Source organism: Coptis chinensis, chromosome 2, assembly GCF_015680905.1.
Source record: "Coptis chinensis isolate HL-2020 chromosome 2, ASM1568090v1, whole genome shotgun sequence".
NCBI lineage: Eukaryota > Viridiplantae > Streptophyta > Magnoliopsida > Ranunculales > Ranunculaceae > Coptis > Coptis chinensis.
This window is the reverse complement of record NC_141457.1, coordinates 107775527-107798624: the sequence shown is the minus strand read 5'-3', so window position 1 is coordinate 107798624 and position 23098 is coordinate 107775527. Positions and strand designations below refer to the sequence as shown.

Below are 23098 nucleotides of genomic sequence, written 5' to 3'. Positions count from 1 at the left end.
AGTGAAAATTTTATTGATAATGATAACGAGTTTTACAAATAATTAGAAAGTCATGTGTTACAATTTTTTTTATTTTTTATTTTTATTGCAACTTGTTAAGTTGTATTGAACTTTTTCTTTCTTCGGAAAATTGTATCACATGACAATGGTGACATTTGTTGTTCAATTCGATAAACTTTTGTTTTTTCCATTCGATAAACTGGCATGGATCCACTAAATTAACTCAAAGCCCAGCCTGATTTGTTTAAATCTGAACCAGTTACCCAAACCAATATCAAGCCCATAGCAAGTTTGGTTCAAATTACAATGATATCCCTCCACAACTATGCCTCATTTTCCTAGATGGATCATAGATGATATCATGATTCCGCAAGAGCTCCAAAAGAAATACATAAAAAGTAAGGAATAAATAAAAAGTAAAAAAATATAAAAGTAAGGAATAAGTTATTGAAGAATGAAGATACACGTTGAAGAAAATGTCGGGATGATGTATTCAAACTGAGCTCATCGTGTACGTTGCCCCCCTAACTTCCCCAAAATAAACAAATATAGTGATAACTATTCCCTCCAAAAAAAGTCAAAAAAAATAGTAGTTACAAGCTTCCCCTGGGAGAGAATCCTGCATCTGCCCCTGGTACGCTGACTCATAGTATATCAGTCTCTGGTACTTTTTGTTTAATAGATGCTCAACTATAATTTTCCGGGATATTTTTGGTGCAGTGAATCCAGTGATCGATCTCCATAATGTTGAAATTGCCCACCACAAAAATGACAGTATGCATGCCCATGAAAAGGAATATGGATCAATAGCAGGTGCCCAACTTTGACAAGAAGTAGTTCCACAACTAGGAGTTTTGGAACAAAGCATGCCAACATGCTTTAGTATATACACGACTTGAAAATGACGGCCATTCTTTGAGGTTGGTTACATTACCATCTATGAGATCTCCACTATCAATATTCCGTAGCGCATTTACGAATTTGAGAGAGAGAGTGTTGTTTTTAAATGGAGGGTAGTCAACCTGATCTGGTAAATGGTGCAGTTGTAAACCAGCAAAATCGACATATTTGAGAATTGAGACTATTACTTGGTGCATGTTCTTAGTTCTTAATAAATATTGGGACCCATAAATATTTTATGATTTCCATACCTTCAGTCATATATAGAAAATGAACTGCATTAGTTGGTTCCGAAATATAATAATACAGGGGATCCATAAGTGGAAAGGAAATGGAGCGGGTTCAAATCGGATTCTCATTCAAAATTCTTTACTATATTTGGATCCATTCGGATTTGGGTCGAATTTCAGATATCCATATCCATTAAAAAACACTAAAAAATATATTTATATTTTAATGATTTTCATATATAAATTAATTTTTAGACACCAAAATATAAATCTTATTAAAATTATTCGGGTCGGATTCTAATCACAACCATATAAACCATATCCGTTAAAATGGATTAAGAAGGATTCGGATCGCATCTCGTAACATTTCTAGCCGTAACAATATTATATAGAAATCAAAATTGTCGACAGCTCAAACCAAGATTCAGGGATTACAAATATTTGACCATGTTAACAATAGTCAGTCAATCAATACTTAAATACCTCATCGTTTACCACAAAACGCAAAAAGTTTAGACTCAAAAGTTTATGCATCATTAGGTCATTCGGGTGATGGGTGCTTAATGACGTCCATGGTGAAGTCGAGCAACTCTTAAGATCACGCACGCGCATACTAATGCGGACCCATTTTCCTTAATTAAATTCTTTTCATTAATTAAACTCATTGAGTTCAAATACATGACTATTATCTTGAGTCAATAGGGTGCTTCGCTCATTGAGTTCAAATTGATGACTATTATCTTTAATCAATATTGAGTCAATCTTGAGTCAATAGGTTTGCTTCGCTGATACCTTCGCTGCAATCTACACTTGTTTCTCACCTTGTCAGCATCTATGTATTAACCAATATATCCCCTCTCTATATATATCCCACACCTTCAACGTCAATCTCTTCTCTTATAAAACATCACATTTCTTGTTTCTTACGCTACTTCAATTCATAACCAAGTGAAGCTAGATACAGCATAGAAACTCGTAGAGTATTATTTACAATGGGTGAAGAAGTGCAAGAAGTAATAATACAAATAAATGATCAACCTTTTCCTACAATCTTGGATCTTCACACACTATACAAATCTTCTACACTGATCCGTGGTGCTACATACAAGTACACAAAACCCAGCCAAAACCTGCAATTGCCAAATCTTTTAGAAAGCCCAATAGGAGAAATTATTGTGAGCATAGAAGGCAGGGGTGACAATGCTGAGCCTGATAATCCACAAGATGCATGGCTTCCCATCACCGCGTCCAGAAATGGGAGTGCTTATTACGCAGCATTCCATTCGCTTAATTCTGGTATCGGATTTCAAGCGTTAATGCTTCCGGTCGCATTTTCAGTACTTGGATGGTAAGTAAAACGTTTATAATTGTTTAGTACAGTTTTTCATTTACCAGGCATGTGATAATGAAGACAAATAACGGGATAAGCTTCACATTAACAGGACGTGGGGAATTATAAGTTTGTCAATGGCGTTTGTGTGGCAGTATTATACCAAATGGTTACTCATTCAACTCCATGAATCAGTACCTGGGACACGCTTCAACAGATACCTCCATCTCTCAATGGCTGCTTTTGGTAAGTTTATGATCCAAATATAGCTATTAAATGATATATTGGAATATTTTCTATTAATGCAAAATCACTGTACCAATAAAGAAAGTCATATGAAAAGTACATACAAAAGTTATTAGGCCATTTGAAAAGCGTAAAGGACTTGCACGTATATGCTATTTATTTGATACTGTCGTCATATAGAGAAAAACTTCGCTCCGAAACGCTTAGGCACAAAATCTTATCATCTACCTCCTATACACATCAACACTACACATCTCCACTACACATCAACAATTTTATTATCTAATGATTAACAATAGTTAATTAAAATCTAAGTTTTATTCTCTCTAAAACATTCCACTTTTTTCTCCATAAATCTTTCCTTTATATGTGTTTCCATTAAATTTTTTTTTTTACAAAAGTAAAAAATGAATTCTTAGACTCCAAATATACTATTTTTTCCCTCTTATTATTTCCCCTCCTCTTTAATTTTAAATATGCAACACAAAATTTAAAATTTGCAAAAAGCTTAGAATCCATTAGCTAAATGAGAAAGAAGGGACTAAGGAGGGAGCTAGCAAGGTAGCGTACTTGCAGTAACACTTCTAAAAGCTTCACCGGATGGGTCTCCATGACAGTTGAGGCGCATCATATTGTTCGTTTAAAAGGTTAAGCTGAGAAATCCCTACAAGTACATTACATCATAACAATAATTTAATTAACTTCATATTTTTTTTTTGATAGGCAAATTAACTTCATATTTTAGTATTTATGAGATATATAATTAACATAGTTCATTTCTATTTTCAAATTTACCATGCAATCTAGCATTAGTATTTATGAGATATATAATTAACATAGTTCATTTCTATTTTCAAATTTACCATGCAATCTAGCATTAGTTTCTTTCAAGCACCACAAAATTTTCATTTCATTTCTATTTTCAAATACTCATTCATATTTTAGTATTTATGAGATATATAATTAACATAGTTCATTTCTATTTTCAAATTTACCATGCAATCTAGCATTAGTTTCTTTCAAGCACCACAAAATTTATAAATTCGAAACAAAAACGGTCTTGGATATTACGACGCGTTATTCTAAACTATACATCAAGCTTGGGAACCATTGTAAAATAATGGTTTTGAGCACTAGCAAACAAGACGTACTGAGCAGTCCAAGTCCACTCTGTCGCTAGAGTTGGTAACTCCCTAGTAGGTGTTGGAAGTTGGAACCCGGCCGGCCTCAAGGCAGAAGAAAAGGCCAAGCTATTGTCTGAACAAGAATGAACAGTTTCAAACTGATCATCATCAAGTTTCATATAAATAAACACAACAGTAAAATAAAGAGAATCAGAAGGTGGGTAAATCAACTCAAATCTCATCAACATCAAGCCATAAAAACAACGTCTTAACTTGAATTCACAACCCACTCTCTTTTTCCACCTTTTTCTATCCACGACAGTCCGCTTAAGAACGGAACTGTATATATGTGATTACCAATTCTAAATAACTTCAAGAACGTCTTATGTTCACATTTATTTTCAATCACTGTTCGTGTTACCAAATCATGTTGTCGCAAATAATTTGACACTAATTTCCGCATTTCAGGTGCAAGGACAGGGAAGCTTCTTGGTCTATTTCCAATAATGTATTTATCAGGTGGTGCGTGTGTCATGCTTATCCTCAACGGAGGTGGTAGCATGAGGCTTTTATCAAGACCGTTTGTGGGTTTACATGCAAATCACAACCATTAACAACTATTGAGTGTTACTTCGTGTTCATATGCATGGCTATTGCTCTAGCCCAGCGGCCCAATTTGAACTCCATCGCTTGGATTTCTTTCATAGGTGCTATCACAGCAGTACTTTACTGCATACTACTGTGGGCTATCCCCCTTAGCAAGAGCAGGCTCATTGGGATCTCTTATGATTCCGTGAAACCCAAATTGGATATAGCTGGTGGTTTTGATACATTTGCTGCACTTGGAATCATTGCTTTTGCATTCAGAGGACATAATCTTGTACTTGAGATACAGGTAAAATCGCACGCTGTAATGTTCTTGTAAGTTGTAAGCGAGACATACCAGAGTACCACTGTACCACACATATTATGCATGTCGCGTGTGATAATTGGTGAATATATTTGTTTGCAGGCCACACTGCCATCAAGCGAAAACTATCCATCGCACGTGCCAATGATGAGAGCAGTGAATTTTGCATATCTAGTTATTGCATTGTGTGTGTTACCACTCGCAGTAGCTGGTTATTGGGCATATGGTGATAAGGTCAGAGCATACTCCAGTTCAATAGGTTTTTTAACTTTTCCCTATTCGGCCCAAGCATCCTAGTTCCATTGGCAGAGTCTTGATATTGGGTTAGTATTTTGTGGCCCAGACAATTTCAGATCTGGATCAGGTTTCAAGCGCAAACCTGTGCTCAGCAGAAGCCCTTAAAAGCTCCTGATATGATTTCATTAGCATAAATATTGAATGAAAATTCATTAATTTAGGGTACCCTTAATTTACTACATCAAAATTTTGATGACAGATACCAGCAAATGGGATGTTGACGGCGTTGCACACTCTCCATGAGCACGACACTTCAAAATTTTTACTGGGATTGACAAGCCTATTAGTGGTGATTCATAGCCTAACCGCATTCCAGATCTACGCAATGCCTGCATTTGACAACTTGGAGTTCGTGTACACAAGCAAGAAGATGAAACCATGCTCAAGGTGGATTCGTGCTGGTTTCCGAATATTCTTTGGGTGTTTGACATTCTTTATAGCAGTAGCAATACCATTTATAAGGAACTTAACTGGTGTAATTGGTGGGATAGCATTACCCGTCACATTAGCATATCCATGTTTCATGTGGATTGCTATTAAGAAACCAGAAAGATTTAGTGCACTGTGGTGCTTTAACTTGGTACTTGGAAGTTTAGGGGTGATTCTTAGTATCTTTGTTTTTGCTGGAGGGATTAAGAGTCTAGTGGAGCCTGGTATTGACGTACGCTTCTTTAAGCCTTAGTGAGGTCCAAGCAATGGTGTACAAAGCAAACCACTAACACTGATCACTAGACGGTTGCGTAAATTTAATGCAAATTATAAATGCTGAATTTTTCGTTCAAAACTTTAAATTCCACAATTTTGATGAATATCAGTATATCACCCAATTATGATTTACTTGGTATATGTGGTGTATATGTTAAGGATACAAATATGTAACAATGTATTTCTTGATCTGTTTCCATACCTATGTATGTATATTGAGCAACCCAAGTCATTTTGAAACAAATGACTTTGTACTAAGCAGATTCCTGGATCTCCAATCATCATTCTGCCAAGTAGCACAATGCAACACGATATCTACTATCTAAAACCTAAACCCGACCTAAGTTCCGCCAATCCACAACTTAATTAATTCTAGCATTGAATGCGAATGATCGCTTAAGTTCTCGTTAGTTCAGATTGATTGGGGGAAAATCAGGAAATTTAATTGGAAGTACTTGCGTGACTAAAACCAATGCCCACAGTTAATACTTGCATACTATCATGTATCAATGCTAAGAGAGTTCCTAATGCAAGGTCACTTTGGATGTCACATTTATCAAAAAGAGCTTCCCAATGCAAGGGTAACTATGTCATTCTTCACTATGTAACTTTGAGGGTACCAAGTGTGCCATTATAGTTATATAATTGTGAAATCCGGACGGAATGTAGATCCCGTCTCACATGTTTTTAATGATTTAAAGTTGCATATTATTAATATTCCGTTTCAATTATTTTTTTCGTCGTAGAGTTGATATTTCACGTGTCTTCGTCATTTATCGTGTTTTCGACATTTTTTTTTTCTTCTTTCGGATGAGATCTTAGATTTCGTATGGTTTTTATAGTCACTTTTGTATTAGACAGCCTATGGTAGCTTACCCAAAACAAAAACAATTTTGAGGGCAAATAGTCTTATGTGGAGGTAACAAAAAGCTACTTGTATTAGAAATGCTCTAATAAATAGGGTTATGCACATATGTAATATGTGCTCCACACAAATTTGAAGAGAAGAAATAAACTCTTGGAAATCCATGGTGCTAGATGTGTAGAACTTTTTGACTCATCATGCTTTATAAGAGAGGATATAAATTATTGGAGAGACGTGTTAAAAGAAAAATATTTGTACCGATAACACAACACAGACGCCCCCCAACACTTGGTGGGCCATTGATGTCTCCACAATGCCAAAATGAGATACCATATGACGTCGTTGTAATTTATCTTAGATCAGTGCCATTGTGCAGATGTAGGTCACAAGGAGTGTGGAAGCCTAGAGCTGATTTCAATGATTCAATCTGAATGAAGACTTCAATCATTTGACGATGTTGTGAAGAAAGTTGTTAGGACTTAGGACGTAGGAGTAGATACCAGCTTGAAGAGTGGAAAAAAAAAGTTTCCACTGTTGTAGGACTGAGTGTTGATGCTTTTCAACTTTCTTATCTGATGATTTTTTGCAAAGTATTGCTTATCACGTGATATCAGAGTCACAACGCCATTCCTGCTTCTTATGCCTTTCTTCTTTTGCTTTTTTGTCTTTTTTGTTTCTTGATTTTCTTCCCTTAATGCTCTACCGACACGTTTACTCTAAATAGAATAATTAGCCTAGATGATGCTAAGTAGTTAAAATCCGTTTTTGAAACTAATCGGTCGAGCCTATATGGAATTAATCGGTTAATCGGTAATTAATTGGTTATATCGGATGTATATACTTGATGTTTTTAAAATATATATTAGTATAATCATACCAAATATTTCTAAACAGTGATCCGAAATACAATAAAAAATATCAAATTCTCATAATTACATCTAACTAGCTCAATTTTAGAGTACTACAGATATGTCAAACACAAAAATTACGTTAAATATTTAAATGAATAAGAGGATTGAGAAGCGATAATATTTATTAAAGAGATAATACAATAATTTGTATATTTAACTTTCATTAAGGAGGAAAAAATAAGTAAACTCTTAGCTTTGTGTATTGATTGGGTTCTATTATTATTATTACGGTTTAAGAATCTAATTCGTTAATTTTACGTATTTTTTTGGATAGGAAACCGATATTTTCAATAATTTTTTTTCTGGGTTTAGTGAAAAATCGGTCATCTCACCCGATTAATCGGTCAATTCAGTGATTAAATCGGTTCGGTGAGAAAAAGTAAAAAAATTGGTAAAAACTAATCGGTTTACGAGCGATACATGATTAATCGGCAATTAATCGGTCGATTAATCCGATATTGATAGCATAGAGATTATGTCAATGAGCTCGTTTAAATCAGGTTGAACTATTGAGCTGTAAACCATAGTTATCAGACCCAGCCTAGAAGTTAACCCGATGAAAGGACTAGGTCACTGGATTAGTGGTTCAACCGGTGGGTCACTTCTTGGAGTATATATATATAACACTGTAGGAAAAGTGGCAGCTCAATTGAATAATAAGATTGAGTTGCTTTGGAACGAATGATCGAGTCTGCTTGTAAGCAATTTATTTTTGATTTGCTAAGAATAGTAGAATTAACATTAGCTCGACCCATTACTAGTTAACTGTCTGGCTCAATCGGGTTTATGAGAGAACCATCCGAGCTAACCAGTTCCACATTGGGTCAACTACTTAAACGATCTGATCATAAACCCAGCCCGATTAAAAGACCGGTTTATCTTATCGGGTCAAACCACTGAGCCAGACAGGTCTAATAACACTGCTATTAACAAATATGATTCTGTTGAACTTTAACAGATTAAGAATGGTTGTTTCTTAGAATTTGACAATTAGTTGTTAAATACTCTATTAGTTAGCTAATTATTATAGTACTTTGTCGAGACTCTAGTGGTTTTCAAATAGATTCAAGAGAATATATAATTGACATTGTAGTGGTCTTGTGGACTTCATATGTTTTCACTTTTTAGCCTCGGCCATATTTCTTAATTCTAATAATTTTTTTTTTAGATTTTAAAACCACTTTTCTATTTTTATTAAAATTACTCCCTCATGTTTATTACGATTGCCCCCTGCTCTTTTATTAAAGTGAACCATCTCCTTCCCTAATAATCTTAGAGGTAATCTTCTTCATTAAAAGCCTACAATTTATAAAAATTGCATAACCTAAATATATTTTTCGTCATTTTTAGATATTTATTTATTTTTTAGTTCTTTTAACAATTTTCATTTAGTTATTTAGACTTTGGAATCGGTGTGTTGGACAGGTCACATGCTAGATCTTAATAACAAAACATTCCTCAACAGTAAAAACATCATCTCCGTGATGGGTACCCAGTGACGTCCATGGTAAAGTCAAGCAACATATGTACGCGCATACGTGATCAGTCAAGTGGTGCCGTTCCCTGAATTTTTCTAATTCAACTCACTGTGTTCATATGCTAGACTAAAGGACGTTTTTAAGTCAAAATAATTAAATAAGTAGTGTTTTGTGAAGAGTGATTTTTTGCTCCCAGTGATATTGCTCCAAGGGCTCCAAGCGGACTCTAGAACCAACCACCTGTCAGTAAAATCAGAGAACCAGCTAGGCAAAAATCATGGAAAATCTTGACTTCCTATATTATTCTTATAAAATGCAAAATGAAAAAGAGATAACGTACGGTGCTGGGTTTCCACTCCCCTTTGTTATTTCATCGAGAGGAAAATCAACAATGTTCTAGCCATAGCCCACAGTTTTGAGCAACACTACAAATTTTGATTTAGTTAGAAATATAAGTAGCCTTTCATTAATCACTGTTATTAATAGTAGTTGAAATAACTCAAATAAAATCGAAATTTTGGAATAGTTATCAGTGGTAGCCTTTCATTACCACCGATTTCGAAGCCGGAATCATATACTCAGCGGAGAATACAAGGAGAAATTTCATTTTGTGTTGATATAAGGTAAAGGACAAATTAGAAAGTCGAAAATAAAGTCAGTTACTGCTAGGCTGGTTTTCGAATGATGTTGAGCGGGTGGTTAGCTGTAGAGTCCCCTGGGAAGCCTTGGAGCAATATTGCTGGGAGCAAAAAATCACTCCAACGGTTTATCCTCACTCATGGGCGGCGAACCACGCACGAGCTTCTCACCTTTGTCCACATCTAACATTAATCATTATTCACTCGCTCCCTATATATATATATATATCCCAACCCATCAGTCACACATTTAAACTTCAATATCTTGGAACACCGGCTAACACAATCGCATTTCTTGTTTCTTTACGCAACTTTTGACAAGGTGAAGCACATAAACTTTCAGAACATCTGTAATGGGTGAAGCTGTTCAAGGAACAACGGTACGTACATCTGATCATGTTAATGAACCTGCTTCTACAATCTTGGATATTCATACACTAAACAATTCTCCTACGCCCACCCAAGATTCTGCTTACAAGAACAAAAAGCCCTTCCAGTTAGAAAGCCCAAAGAAAGAAACTATTGTGAGCGTACAAGAAGAATGTTCAGAAGGAATGGGTAAAAACAATGCAAAACGCAAGGAAATACCAGATGCTTGGCTCCCCATCACAGCGTCGAAAAATGGGAATGCCTTTTACTCAGCATTCCACAGCGTTAATTCTGGTATCGGCTTTCAAGCGCTTGTTCTTCCCTTCGCATTTTCAATTATCGGATGGTAAGTAAAATGCCTAATATAGAATTCATATTACAGATATTGATTAACATACATGTGGGCGTGAGTGTGGAACAGTGCTAAGCTCTCTCTCTGTCTCTCTCTCTGCGAAGAAATAATGGATTCTAATGGAATTAGTCCTTCGTATGGTTGCAGGACTTGGGGAATTATATGTATGTTGGTGGCGTTTGGGTGGCAATATTACACCAAATGGTTACTCATTCAACTCCATGAATCTGTCCCAGGGAGACGCTTCAACAGATACCTTCAACTTGTAAAGGTTGCTTTTGGTAAGTTTGTCAACCAAATTTTTCTTTTTTTCATTGTGTTTCCTTGGCTTATTCTGTTTTCTACTTTTCTTGCTTGTTTTCTTGCCTGGTTGTGCTTATTTGATAGATTCCATTCCATAAGATTCAAATTTCTTAAATTTCATAGTATTGGAACACAGGGTCTACATAATCAAGAACAGAAACCACTAATACCAAACCAGCAATTTACAAGTTGACCTCGATCAGCTCCTTGGCGTTCCTACTAATTTCAAATAGTAAAAAAAATCAATTGCTAACACTTGCCCATTTCCAATGGTAAATATGTCAATGGACAATGGTAACGTCCATTTACCAGAACAGTGATAGCAACATTCAACAACAACAGTAGTGATGCGGCGCTTTTATGTTGTGATGAAGAATATTGAAGGTGGAAGTCTGAAGGTACTACGTCATAGATCTCTTTCACAATTATATTTATTCAAGGATGGAACCCGCTCCCAAGATATTCAATGATCTCTAAATGAATAATAGAGGGCAAGGTTTACGGAGACATAAATTTGACACGTAAACAAACTCATCACAGATTAATACATCTAGAAATTTAGTTCGACTTTGATAATGTTATGTGAGGATGATCTCGCAACAATATAGAACATGCATGTCATTTGTTCTATGTTGGCAACACAAAAAGTTTTCAACCGTGCACGCTCCCTAATTGGCATGTGCATTCGCAAGGTGATCTTACCTAGAAACTACGGACTAAATTAAACCAGATCAAGGAAGCTTCCTCTTCCACCATCGAAGGAGTAAGTAAGCTGTACGCCTTTTCTTTTATTCCTTTAAACAATGTCATTCTATTATTGAAATTAGATTTTTATTTCTTTAAGTAAGCTGTACGCAATTAGATTTTACGGCGAGGATTCCATGTCGATAGTCCCATAATGGCTACAATACTGTATTGAAAAAGAAATTAAGCGAAAAAGACATGCACTTATGACTTATATGCCATCTGTTAGTTACTTTGTGGTGCCTTAAATAAATATGTCATCGCTGACAAAAAGGAAGAATCTACTTGCCTATTCCAAGTTTCCAACTCAAATCTTACGTGTGATTATCAATTCTAAAAAGCTTTTAACAATTTTTGTTCGGAAGAGGTTCGCTTGGGTTGTATCTAGAATTGACTCAATTGAGTGGAGTCCAGACTTAATCTCGCATTATCGGGAAAAAAAAAAGAAAGAGAACTCAAGGTTTTATACCTTTTTATAAGATGTGGACTACTGGACTAGTGATTTTGGATATTTTTTTGTTTGTTTTTTTGCCATTTATCTAATAAAATATATTCTATTATAACTGTTTCATAAGATGTTCTAATTTTATAAGTATCAAAATTAGATTTATTTTAATTCTATTTGAAAAATGACTCGAACACCCCGTCTAGATATCCTAGTCCTATTTATCTATTCTTCCATTTTCACTATTTTCTTCTCTAAATCATTCTATTGCCCTAACCGCCGCCACTACCACCATTATTGTACTATTAAGACCACAATTACCACCATCGTGCTATAAAGACCATCATCATCACTACTACCGTGCTATTAAGACCAATATCATCACTTTCACTACCACCATCATCGTGCTATTAAGACCACTACCACCACCACCACTACTGCCGCTACTACCACCATTGCCACTACCTTACTATTAAGATAATTTTTTAAAATTGATATTCTAATTATAAAAATTGATTTGAAACCGAAAATCAAATTATACGCTTGTTTCAAATTAATTTATTCAAGTTAAATGTGATGTAAAACAAAGTTCTATTTGTCAAATAACCAATTATAGGATGTTGTGTACTTGTGTATTTGTTTTTTCTATTTTTACAGGTGCTTACAAAAATAACTTAAGATGAAAAACAAACAACTTTATAATACTATCTTATAATACCCTCAATTCAACCCAACCACCCAAAAAACAAATAGCCCCTCAATTCAACTCTCAACCACCCAAATATGAAATTCACTCCTCTACAAAATTGTGTTCCCCACCCACGCTTAGTAAAGTGACACATTATTTTCAACTGTTGATTGACTTCCGTTGAGATAGCTAAGAAAAAGAGAGGCAGGATGTTCGCTCAAAGCTTGGAACGTACATAGTTTAAAATGCCTACTTGTGTTTCTTGAGTATTCAGATTATATCAATTGATATCCTTTTTCTTTATACTGTTTCTTGAGTTGTCAGATTATATCAATTGATACCCTTTTTCTTCATACAATTAAAGAAGATTAGAGCATCTCTAGGTGGTGGTAGCATACTCTTCAAATTTGAAGAATGCTACTACAGAATCTGATAACAAATTTCGACCAACTCTAGATGGTCGCAAAATTCATTGGGGACCCACCGTGCGTCTGGCGCCAAGATTAATGTCGTCGCGACATTACCACCACCGCCGCCTCCCCAATTCAAAAAAAAACTCACGCTAAAGATTACTAATGTCGCACCAAATTGAAAAATTAAAAAAAAAAAAAAACTTTACGACATTAGTAGTGGCGTAATACCATAATCGGGCTGGTGCTAGTCAAAGTCAAAAAAAAACTTGGGGCGACATTTGCAATGGCGCGCGACATTACTAATGTCGCTCCGCATCCGCATCCAAATTGCCAAATTTGCGAACAAGAATGCGAACAAGCAGGTGATGCGACCACGAATGTGACCACCTAGAGTTGGAATTCTGAGAAATTCCGACGCATTTCTTCAAATTTGAAGAATGCGACTACGGATACGTCCACTTAGAGATGCTCTTATGTCTTAAACTCTTACGTAAAGACAATTAAACTGCATTGTCATTTGTCGAACGAAGTTCAAGGGACTTGCACTGGGATTTAGTTTGTAAGAACGGTTGGAAGTTTGGAACCGATTCTCTAGTGTAACCTGACGGTGATCTGAACTCATTGTTCTCCATATGTAGAAGCGCAAGTACCAAATGTGCAGATAACAAAATGAAAGTTCCAAAAGTAAAATTATCTTAGCAATATTTTTCTAATCACCATGTCATTTGCCAAAACATGTTGCAAATTAGTCCTACGTATTTTCATATTCAAAGTTTCATTAACTAATTTCCAAATACATCCACATCTCAGGTGAAACGCCAGGGAAGCTGCTTGGTCTATTTCCAGTCATGTATTTAGCAGGTGGTTCTTGTGTCATGCTTATCATCAACGCAGGTGTTAGCATGAAGCTTTTCATCAAAACTATATGTGGGGATACATGCAAATCGCCGCCGTTAACAACTGTTGAGTGCTACTTGATGTTCATATGCTTGGCCATTATTCTGACCCAAGTGCCCAGCTTGAACTCCATAGCTTGGTTTTCTTTCATAGGCGGCATGACAGCAGTACTTTATTGTACACTGTTATGGACTATCCCACTGAGCAAAAGCAGACCCACTGGCATATCTTTTGATACAGCAAAGTCCCAGTCCGGTATTTCTAGCCCTTTTGATACATTCACTGCAATTGGAATCATTGTGTTTGCTTTCAGAGGACATAATCTTGTACTTGAGATACAGGTAATGTTCTCATGCTGTAACGTTTAATTATAATCTAAAACATCAACTCTGAATCTGGAGATATATAATTGGTTAATAACTTAATATATTGTTTGCAGGCCACATTGCCATCAAGCGAAAAGTATCCATCACGTGCTCCAATGTGGAAAGGAGTGAATTTTGCATATCCAATTATTGTGATGTGTTTGTTTCCACTCGCATTAGCTGGTTATTGGGCGTACGGTAATAAGGTGAGAGTAAGATTTTTTTTTGGGAGTATATCTTAAATGATATTCAGTAGATTCTTTTAAATATAATAGTGGACACAATGATGGCAGATACCAGCAACCGGAATGTTGATCGCCTTGCACAGTATCCATAAGAACGACACGTCAAGATTTTTGCTAGGTTTAACCAGCCTATTAGTGGTGATTCACAGCCTAACCGCATTCCAGATCTACTCAATACCAATACTTGACAACTTGGAATTCGCATACACAAGCAAGAAAAATAAGCCATGCCCAATGTTGATTCACGCTGGATTCCGAGTATTTTTTGGATGTTTGACATGTTTTATAGCAGTTGCAATACCATTTATAAAGGTCTTAGCTGCTATAATTGGTTCTGTAGCACTGCTTCTCACATTTGCTTATCCATGTTTCATATGGATTGCTATTAAGAAACCGAAAAGATTTAGTGCAATGTGGTGCATTAATATGGTACTTGGGAGTTTAGGGGTGGTTCTTAGTATCTTAGTTTTTGCTGGATGCATTAGGAGTGTAACGCACACCGGTATTCAAGTCGGCTTCTTCAAGCCTTAGTAAGGTTCAAGCATAGTGTACAAAGAGAGCGACTAACAGTGAGGGTGTAGAATGGCTGTTTGCAAAACTGTGCAAACTTCGTTAGTAATGTAAAAGCATAAACATTTTTGTTCAGCTATTTAATTACTTATTTCTGTGTCAAACTTAACGTTCTGGGTGATTTCTGTTGTATACTTGTATTTGTATGTGCCTTTGTTTTTGACAGCCCTTTCGTTTTTCCCATCTAGTCCCTTGAGAATATAGTGCAAACTGTAATGAAGTTTACATCTGTAGAGAGAAAATAAATTGAAAAGGTACAGATTAACAAAGATGTTAACGTTGTTGAAATCTTAAATCTGAAAAGCCACTTCAAATATCAACTATATTTTATAATTCGGAATTTGGGCCGACCAAGGGTAAACTGCATAAAATTTCAACAGGAATTAACAAGCTTATATGTGGCTGCACAGCCTATCTGCGTGTACTCATTCCAAATCTATGTAATGCAAGATAAACCATTGATCATGGTGACATGGTGACATGGTGGATTCCGAGCACTCATGGAATGTTGAACATTTTCATGGCAATGGCAGTACCAATAGAGAGGAACTTCGCAGGTGTATAATGGCAGTTCCTACTTTTAAGAACCAACTCAACGTAGAAGCTTGATTCGGAGTGAAGTGCATGTGGAAATGGTTGGAAAGTCAGAAGATTTGATATATTCTATGTATTTAGTTAACTAATATCAAAGCGGGGATAGCTCAGTTGGGAGAGCGTCAGACTGAAGATCTGAAGGTCGCGTGTTCGATCCACGCTCACCGCATCATCGGCCGTCTATTTAGTGTTCCATTATCAATTTTTATAAAGATCGGAAAGCTTTGACTGCAAGAAAAGTTCACTTTGATTGACTAATTCATATCAGGTGTTCGATAGTTGTTTTTTATTATAGTTTTGCAGGGTTGCTTTCAATATTTTTGTTCTTGATGTTTAGAATTTTAGATGCAACATATTATATTAGGTGTATGTTTTACGGCTTTACCTCCCAACCATCCAGAATTCATTTTTGAGTCTACCAATGCGGATTAGCGGGATGCTCTTGTAAACTTGTAGTTCGTGTGTTAAATAGTACAGACTGCATCGTTTTCCTTTCTTTTTTACCTCCAAGAATAGCAAGCCAAGAATTACACAAAGAAGGGAAACCAGAGGAGTAGGTATTAAGCTGTTAAATGAGATTTCGAAAGATATAAAAACTTCCAATGTACAATGATTGAAAAGCTAATACTACATTGATCGAAGAAGATATACAGTTCAGCACTGACGGATCTAAAATCGGAGGATGATAGATATTAATTTAATCTAACCGGAAAAAATAACAACCAATCTGACCCAAGTACCCAGCATCTTCAGACCTTCTATTGCTGAGGGTGGTGCGGATGGTCAATTCGAAATGGCTATGGACCCCCTTTAAGATGTCATCTCCCACAGAAGCGTACAAATGGGCATTCTTCTATAAGGCGCAAATACTAAATCCGACAAAAACAACACCCATGGTTTTACATGAAAAATCATCAGCAACACCGACATGATAATACATCACAACATGTATATGGCTTTAATTTGAACTCAAGCTCCTGAGCTGTTGGCAAAGGTTCAACATTGTATATGCTACTTCGAGCACAACAGAAGTTGTAAACATTTTTACAGATACCTTTACTGAATGGCTAATCTTTCAGGAATCCCTCTGTATTTCAAGAAAAAGAAAATTATAAAGCAACTCAAGTAGTGAAACCCAACCTTGTATCTAGGACGACTAAGATATGCTATTGATAATGTGTATAACCATATGCATCACCAAATTGCCCATGACTCACAAGAAACATATTCTATAATAATATTGCTTTGCACTATCACTCTGGATGACTCGCAGTAGAAATGACTGGTGGACTACTCCAACGCTTAAGATGTTCAGGTTTCTTTTTCTGCAATATTAATCAGTAACTGATTCATGTGATCCTTGGTGTTTACTTTCAACATAACGCACCGATTTTTATTGAAGTACAAACACTAAAGACATTTGGCAGGCTTGCCATCCCTACCGGCCTCAAGGCACTACTTCGTAGTTCTTGAAACACATTAATTTTGCATCTAAACCCCACCAACAGTTTTTAAGTAGACCTCAATATACACATTTGAAGAGAAGTTCTCTTCTTTATTCTTAAGCCTATTTGGCAATATCTTAGTAATGAAACATGTGGAATTCGATGTAGGGGATGGTTATATGAACTCCACTTTATAGTGACTCCAATGTTACTCCACTCCTAAAAGTGGCCTTACAAAATGAATTGAGGGCTAATTTTTTATAGAGATATACATCACAAGATAAATAACACCTCCACAAAAAATCAGTTTAATTGAATATGTTTAACCTTGTCAAAAATTGTTATGAATTTTTTTTTTAAAAAAAAATTGCGTTATTAGATAATTTCATAACATTTTAAACAATTTTTGACGAGGTTGTACATCTTCAAATGAACTGATTTTTTGTGAAGATGATCTCTATTGTGTGAAGAACATCTCTCCCAAAAATCAACTTCTAATTCACTATATTGAGTGGTGAAGTAACTTTGGAGTCATTTTAAGTGGAGTTCATATAACCATCCCCTTCAATGTAAGTGCATAATCTGCAAGTTTCTCAAAAATGTATATTGTGTCATGAGATTTTCCAAATTCCTCATATAGTCAGGTTAATAGTCCAATTCAACGTTAAATATAGATGATAAATCAACGACCAACAAAAATTAATAATAAAGAAGGAAACCTAACCTTAAACATGGGATGTGCGGTCTCCGCACAAGTTCATAGGTCGTCTGATTTGTAAGTACAAGATAGCTATAGCAGAAAATTTTGAGATTAACCTCACAAAGTAGTATACTAGTATGGTTGCGTTTCGAAAGTGTATTCATGAACAGATTGGGATATAATATAAACCAAAGCAAAGATACCATCCCCCCATAAAATTCAACTTTCAGGGAAGTTTCAAAATCCTAAAGGAAGTTCCCAAAAACTCTACCCTAGTAGGCTTAGTAACAAAGAGAGTAAGAGAGAACAAACAAAAAAAACATAAATCAAACAAAAATAGAAAAACCCGGTACAACCTTCAGGCTTCATCCCAAACAATTCATATTATAGTTTGTGATATATGTGTATATAAAAAGCTCAATACCTTCTAGGTTTTTGTACTTTGGTTTCAGTGCATGTGATAGATTATCTTCCATTAGTTCAAGACTGTTTACCGTTTATTTTAAAATTATTTCGTGATCTAGTTTACACTTAGACCCGGCCATTCAACTATAATTTATAATCAGCACTTGGTTAATTACTTGGTTAAGTTATTTCAATGTCATTATGGTACAAAATCGATATTACTAAGAAAACTTCCAGTTCTAAAGTTAAGTATCTTGTTAAGTTTTGGAGCATCCAACTCAAAACCAATCAACACTAAGTGGAGAGAGCTAGGAAATTACATACTATTGTGCCAGGCTTTTAATATCCCATCGTCTATGCTAAACAACTCAATACAACTAAATGACGATAATGAACTGTAACTACTATATTATATTTACTTCTATGTGAGACAACAAATTTGATCTTACCTGTGAAAAATAAGCAACAGAAGCAGAAAGACGAGGCAAATGGACAAAGTGAAGAAAAACAATATCACAATCCCATCCTTCCACCTTATAGCAAATTCCATCCAATATCCACTTTCAGATTTTCAGACGAGTAATATATTAAATGGAATAATAGCTACAACAACAGCAATAATAATGATAATATATCAACAAATCATTTAAGATGTAATAGCCCCTACAAAGGTTATGAAATCGATGTTAACAGTGGTACACTTATGTCACAATTGTCACTTCTTATAGCAGAGGCGTTCTTATACTGTGTTTAAATAACTGGGATTGTACACAAAGTACAACAAAAGCATTCCACCGACAAAACAATTTAAAGTCTACTTTGATATGTTCCAATTGGTCATGAGATTGATGTATTTAAGCGGTGCTAAGTTTTCCTCTTAAGTAATAAACATACCATGCCCTTGCAAACTTGGCCTTCAGATACGATATGTACTATACACCGGTCCAAATGGTCAACGCGGTTTCCTCTAAAATGTACCACCTACAAGGTACATATTTATCACACAGACTGCAAGGTTACTCATAAGGAAAAATGTAAAACAGCATGAGCCGTACTAGTAGGTTATATTCGCATATGCGATTGAACATAGCTACAAATGTGGAAACCTATGAAAACGAGAAAAATGAGGCACTTAAAGAACTATGCAATTGCAGGAGGAATCTGCAAAAGGAAATTAAACTCACCAAAATTGACAATGGTTGCCCAATGCATGTTCCAAACCAAACACAATGATAATCAAATTGAAGAACACATTTGTCACAATCATGACAATGTTTTGTGTGTGGAGGCTGCAAACAAATAAAGATAAAAAATTCACTAAAAAATGCGATTGTCAAAATTCAAACCTACTTAGACAAACATGTCATCGAGGAGTGAGGACCATCTCGAAGGACGAAGGTGTGTTTCTAAAGGGTAATATTCATTTTTCATTATCATCAAATATGAAAGCAAGAAAACTGATAAACTGAATACATTTATAACCACTTAGTTACTAAACAGCTCCACTTAGATTTATTACTACAGCTAAACCAGGAAACCAAAATAGTAATTTGAAATATGGAGATTGCCCCAGAGGACCTAACTTGGATAGCTTAATTCTAAGGAGTAAGGTGTTTTTCGTGATATTTTTGTTGTTAATCAATAAGAGTGACTCAATATCCATGGTTCCATGCATATTCTTGAGGAGAGGAGAACAATGTAATAGAGATGTGCTAAAGGGACCCAATCTTGACTTGGCGTGAATTGAATATTAGAGAGTGACTCAAAATGCCCTTCCCATTGGTGAATAGAAGGTGGATTTCCTTCAAAAACAATTTCTTCATTATATGTTAGAGCTGCACCAATCTTAGCCAAAAGAGACTTAGTTGTTCCCGAGAAATTTCCATTTCTAAACATGGCCAACTGGTGTGAGCCTCAGCTTATGGAATCTAGAGAGCTTATGGTTATGAACAAAAAAACTATGTAAGACTCAATCCTTTGCTAATCCGTCCATTACTTGGGGAAGTGCCCCAGCATATTGACACCTTTTCTAAACATGAACTTAGCAAACAATTATTCTCCATTGACCCAAGAGAACAACATTGATATATAAACAAGCAATCATCAAATTAACAGCCATCGTTTACAGAATCTGATATTACGACAATGAACATGAAAATACAAAGAAAGAAAGTTTGCAAACATAATTGATGATCCAGGAGGGTACATGTCCATCACCAACTTCGTCCATGGTGTATAATTGGCTCCAGGAGCGCTTCTTCCTGAGTGGTTCCCTTCCATAGAGATAATAAAGCTACCGTTCTTTCTTGAAGCAGACTGCCTTTGCTTGATAATCATAATACTACAGTTAGTAAACTAAATAATACCACTCTATGAGCAACAAAATGGCTATCAGTTCCAGCTAATATTGAGCTCTAAGCAAATATTGAGCCACCCCATATGAGTCTCTTTCTAATATACACCCCATATATTGAGCTAAGGCTGCAAGAAGCAACAACAAGTATATCGCAGTGTACCTGGAATAAGTGGGTAACTTCATTACTATTGGGTAAAACTAAAAACAAGATGGAGAAAGAAATATGTGAGATACTCATCTAGTTAGAACTTAACAAACCGATATATTGGTTTCAATCAAGGCAGAAAATTTTCATGTTGGGCTATATATCGTGTACTAAAAAAAACAATATATATCTGAAATCAAAGACCATTAATACTGAGTAGTGGAAAATGCTCCCAGTGACCCACGTCAGCCCTTTTTTTTTTTTCTCTGAGACTGATACATCAGATTTTTCATAAAAAAGGGAATTCTACGCCCTTTTTTGCGGATTTCAATTGTTCGTAACCCAAAATTGATAAAAACCTATTTCCAGGCTCTTTTTTCAATTCTACAAAACTCCCAACTCTCCAAAAAAAAATTCATCTCTTCAAACCCTCTCTCTTATTCTTCCAAAATTAAACGATGTCAAAAAAGATGATAGACAGTCTCAATTTGGATTTTTATTTAATATGTTTTGTAGCATGTATGATTTTGTTGTATGAATATTTGTTAGATAAATTATACATTTTAGTAAAGAAGAAATGACTGGTACTTTTGGTGAATTTGAAGTACAAGTGGAGCGTAAAGAGATTGGGACCCTTGAATCAGCACGATTTGAAATTTTGAAGAAGAAATTGGAAGCTGCTGGGATTGATTATGATACTTGTATGGTTGGGGAGTATATCGATTAATATGTCCGGAATTTGAAATCTACTATCTATATACTAAAGCAGAGACCTTTAAAGGAGGATTTTCTCTCTCCTATGTGGCACTCTAATATGAGAGTTAGTCTTTTTTCTATCATATGTGACACTCTAATATGAAAGATAGTATTTTTTTAATAGCCTACAATCCCACGCACATGGAACCTCTTTGGAGAGTTTGAGTATATTTTTAATTCCTATATTTGGAGAGTTTGGGTGTATTTCCAATTCTTATATATTTGATCAAATAAAAAAAAAAATTACTAAAAAAATAGGTAATTTGTAGAAGGTAATTTTCTATTACTACGAATCAAACACTTTTAGTGTTCCAATTCTTATATATTTGATCAAATAAAAAAAATTGCTAAAAAATAGGTGATTTGTAGAAACTAATTTATATTTGATCAAATAAAAAAAAAAAATTGCTAAAAAATAGGTGATTTGTATAAACTAATTTTCTATTACAAATCATACAATTTTAGTATCTATGATAAAACACCGACTTATTTCGAATATATCCTTAACATGGCCTCAAAACATAGATAAAAACAATTATACAAAATATATAATAGAAAATGAAAAAAAAATAACAGCAAAGCAATAATGACAAATATTTTAAAAAATATATAATAGTGAATGAAACTAACGACAAAAACAATTAATGGGGAACGGAAAACTGATGCAAATGCATCGAACTAACCTCAAATAATATTTAACGGAAATCGAAATCGAATGCAAATGCAAGCATTAAACTAATCTTAAAAAGTAATTAATAGAAAATCGAATAATGGATATAACTGTATTAAACTAACCTCAAAGAATAATTAATGGAAAATCAAAACTTGGATACAAATACATCAAAAAATTATTGTCGAAAAATCAAACTGGATGCAAATGCATTGAGCTCACCCTCAAAGATTAAATTAACGGAAATCGAAACCGGATGCAAAATCATTGAACTAACCTAAAAAAAAAAATTAATTATAAATTGGGAACATAATGCAAATCGTGGAACTAATCTTAAAAACTAATTAATGTGAAAATCGAAACCGGATGCAACCTGCATTGAACTAATCTCAAAAAATATATTGGATACAAAACCTCAAGAAATAATTAACGGAAAATCGAAACCGGATGCAAACTCATTGAACTAACCTCAAACAATAATTAACGAAATCGAAACTAGATGCAAATGCAACTTTATCAAATAATAAATACTGAAAAATCGAAACTAGATGCAAATGTATTAAACTAATCTAACATAATAATTAACGGGAAATCAGAAACTGGATGCAAATACATTGAACTTACCTCAAAGAACAATTAATATAAAATTGGAAATTTGATGCAAATGTATGGAACTAACCGAAAAGAATAATTAACGATAAATCAGAAACTGGATGCAACTGCATTGAACTGATCTAAAAAAATAAATAACGGGAATTGAAAATTGGATGCAAATCGCATTGAACTAACCTTAAAACATAAATAACGAAAAATCAAAAACTAGATGCAAATGCATTAAACTAACCTCAAAACATAGTTGGGTTATATGTTGTGGGAATGTCTCGATAAGTATAGTTTTGTATTTAAAATGATGTTTATCTTATCTCTCAAGTAGCTTCAATATATATGAACTTCGCCTTATTAGGCAATCTCACAAAACTTCAATCAAACTTCTATTATTAA

General features: G+C 34.9%; 1 protein-coding gene, 1 non-coding gene and 2 pseudogenes across 4 annotated transcripts; 3 read left to right on the top strand and 1 right to left on the bottom strand.

Moving 5' to 3' along the window:
- Window positions 1-1996: 1996 nt before the first annotated feature.
- LOC147520276 (lysine histidine transporter-like 8) lies at window positions 1997-5945 on the top strand (annotated as a pseudogene). The gene is made up of 5 exons (XR_015212569.1): window positions 1997-2478; window positions 2573-2706; window positions 4299-4725; window positions 4843-4974; window positions 5237-5945. The product of XR_015212569.1 is annotated as a lysine histidine transporter-like 8 (transcript).
- A 3916-nt stretch (window positions 5946-9861) lies between these two features.
- LOC147520275 (lysine histidine transporter-like 8) lies at window positions 9862-15129 on the top strand. 2 transcript variants are annotated; one of them, XM_086591851.1, is made up of 6 exons: window positions 9862-10014; window positions 10100-10349; window positions 10503-10636; window positions 13759-14186; window positions 14285-14416; window positions 14504-15129. In XM_086591851.1, exons 2-6 carry the CDS (start codon window positions 10189-10191, stop codon window positions 14984-14986), a joined length of 1338 nt encoding a protein of 445 aa, XP_086447977.1. In that variant the 5' UTR covers window positions 9862-10014; window positions 10100-10188; the 3' UTR covers window positions 14987-15129. The 2 variants fall into 2 exon arrangements, with proteins under 2 accessions (XP_086447977.1, XP_086447976.1); XM_086591850.1 differs by having other exon boundaries at window positions 9867-10349.
- Window positions 15130-15715: 586 nt separating this feature from the next.
- TRNAF-GAA (transfer RNA phenylalanine (anticodon GAA)) lies at window positions 15716-15788 on the top strand. The gene has a single exon. It is a non-coding gene; the product is annotated as a tRNA-Phe (tRNA).
- Window positions 15789-16217: 429 nt separating this feature from the next.
- Window positions 16218-20731, bottom strand: LOC147520273 (protein S-acyltransferase 10-like; annotated as a pseudogene).
- Window positions 20732-23098: the final 2367 nt, after the last annotated feature.

What these genes read in the sequence shown, in the direction of transcription:
- LOC147520275 (XM_086591850.1), top strand. Translation starts at nt 9,988, where the DNA reads ATGGGTGAAGCTGTTCAAGGAACAACGGTACGTACATCTGATCATGTT. An exon ending in ACTTGTAAAGGTTGCTTTTG is followed by an intron (nt 10,637 to 13,758) that starts GTAAGTTTGTCA and finishes TCCACATCTCAG; the next exon opens with GTGAAACGCCAGGGAAGCTG. An exon ending in ATTGGGCGTACGGTAATAAG is followed by an intron (nt 14,417 to 14,503) that starts GTGAGAGTAAGA and finishes CAATGATGGCAG; the next exon opens with ATACCAGCAACCGGAATGTT.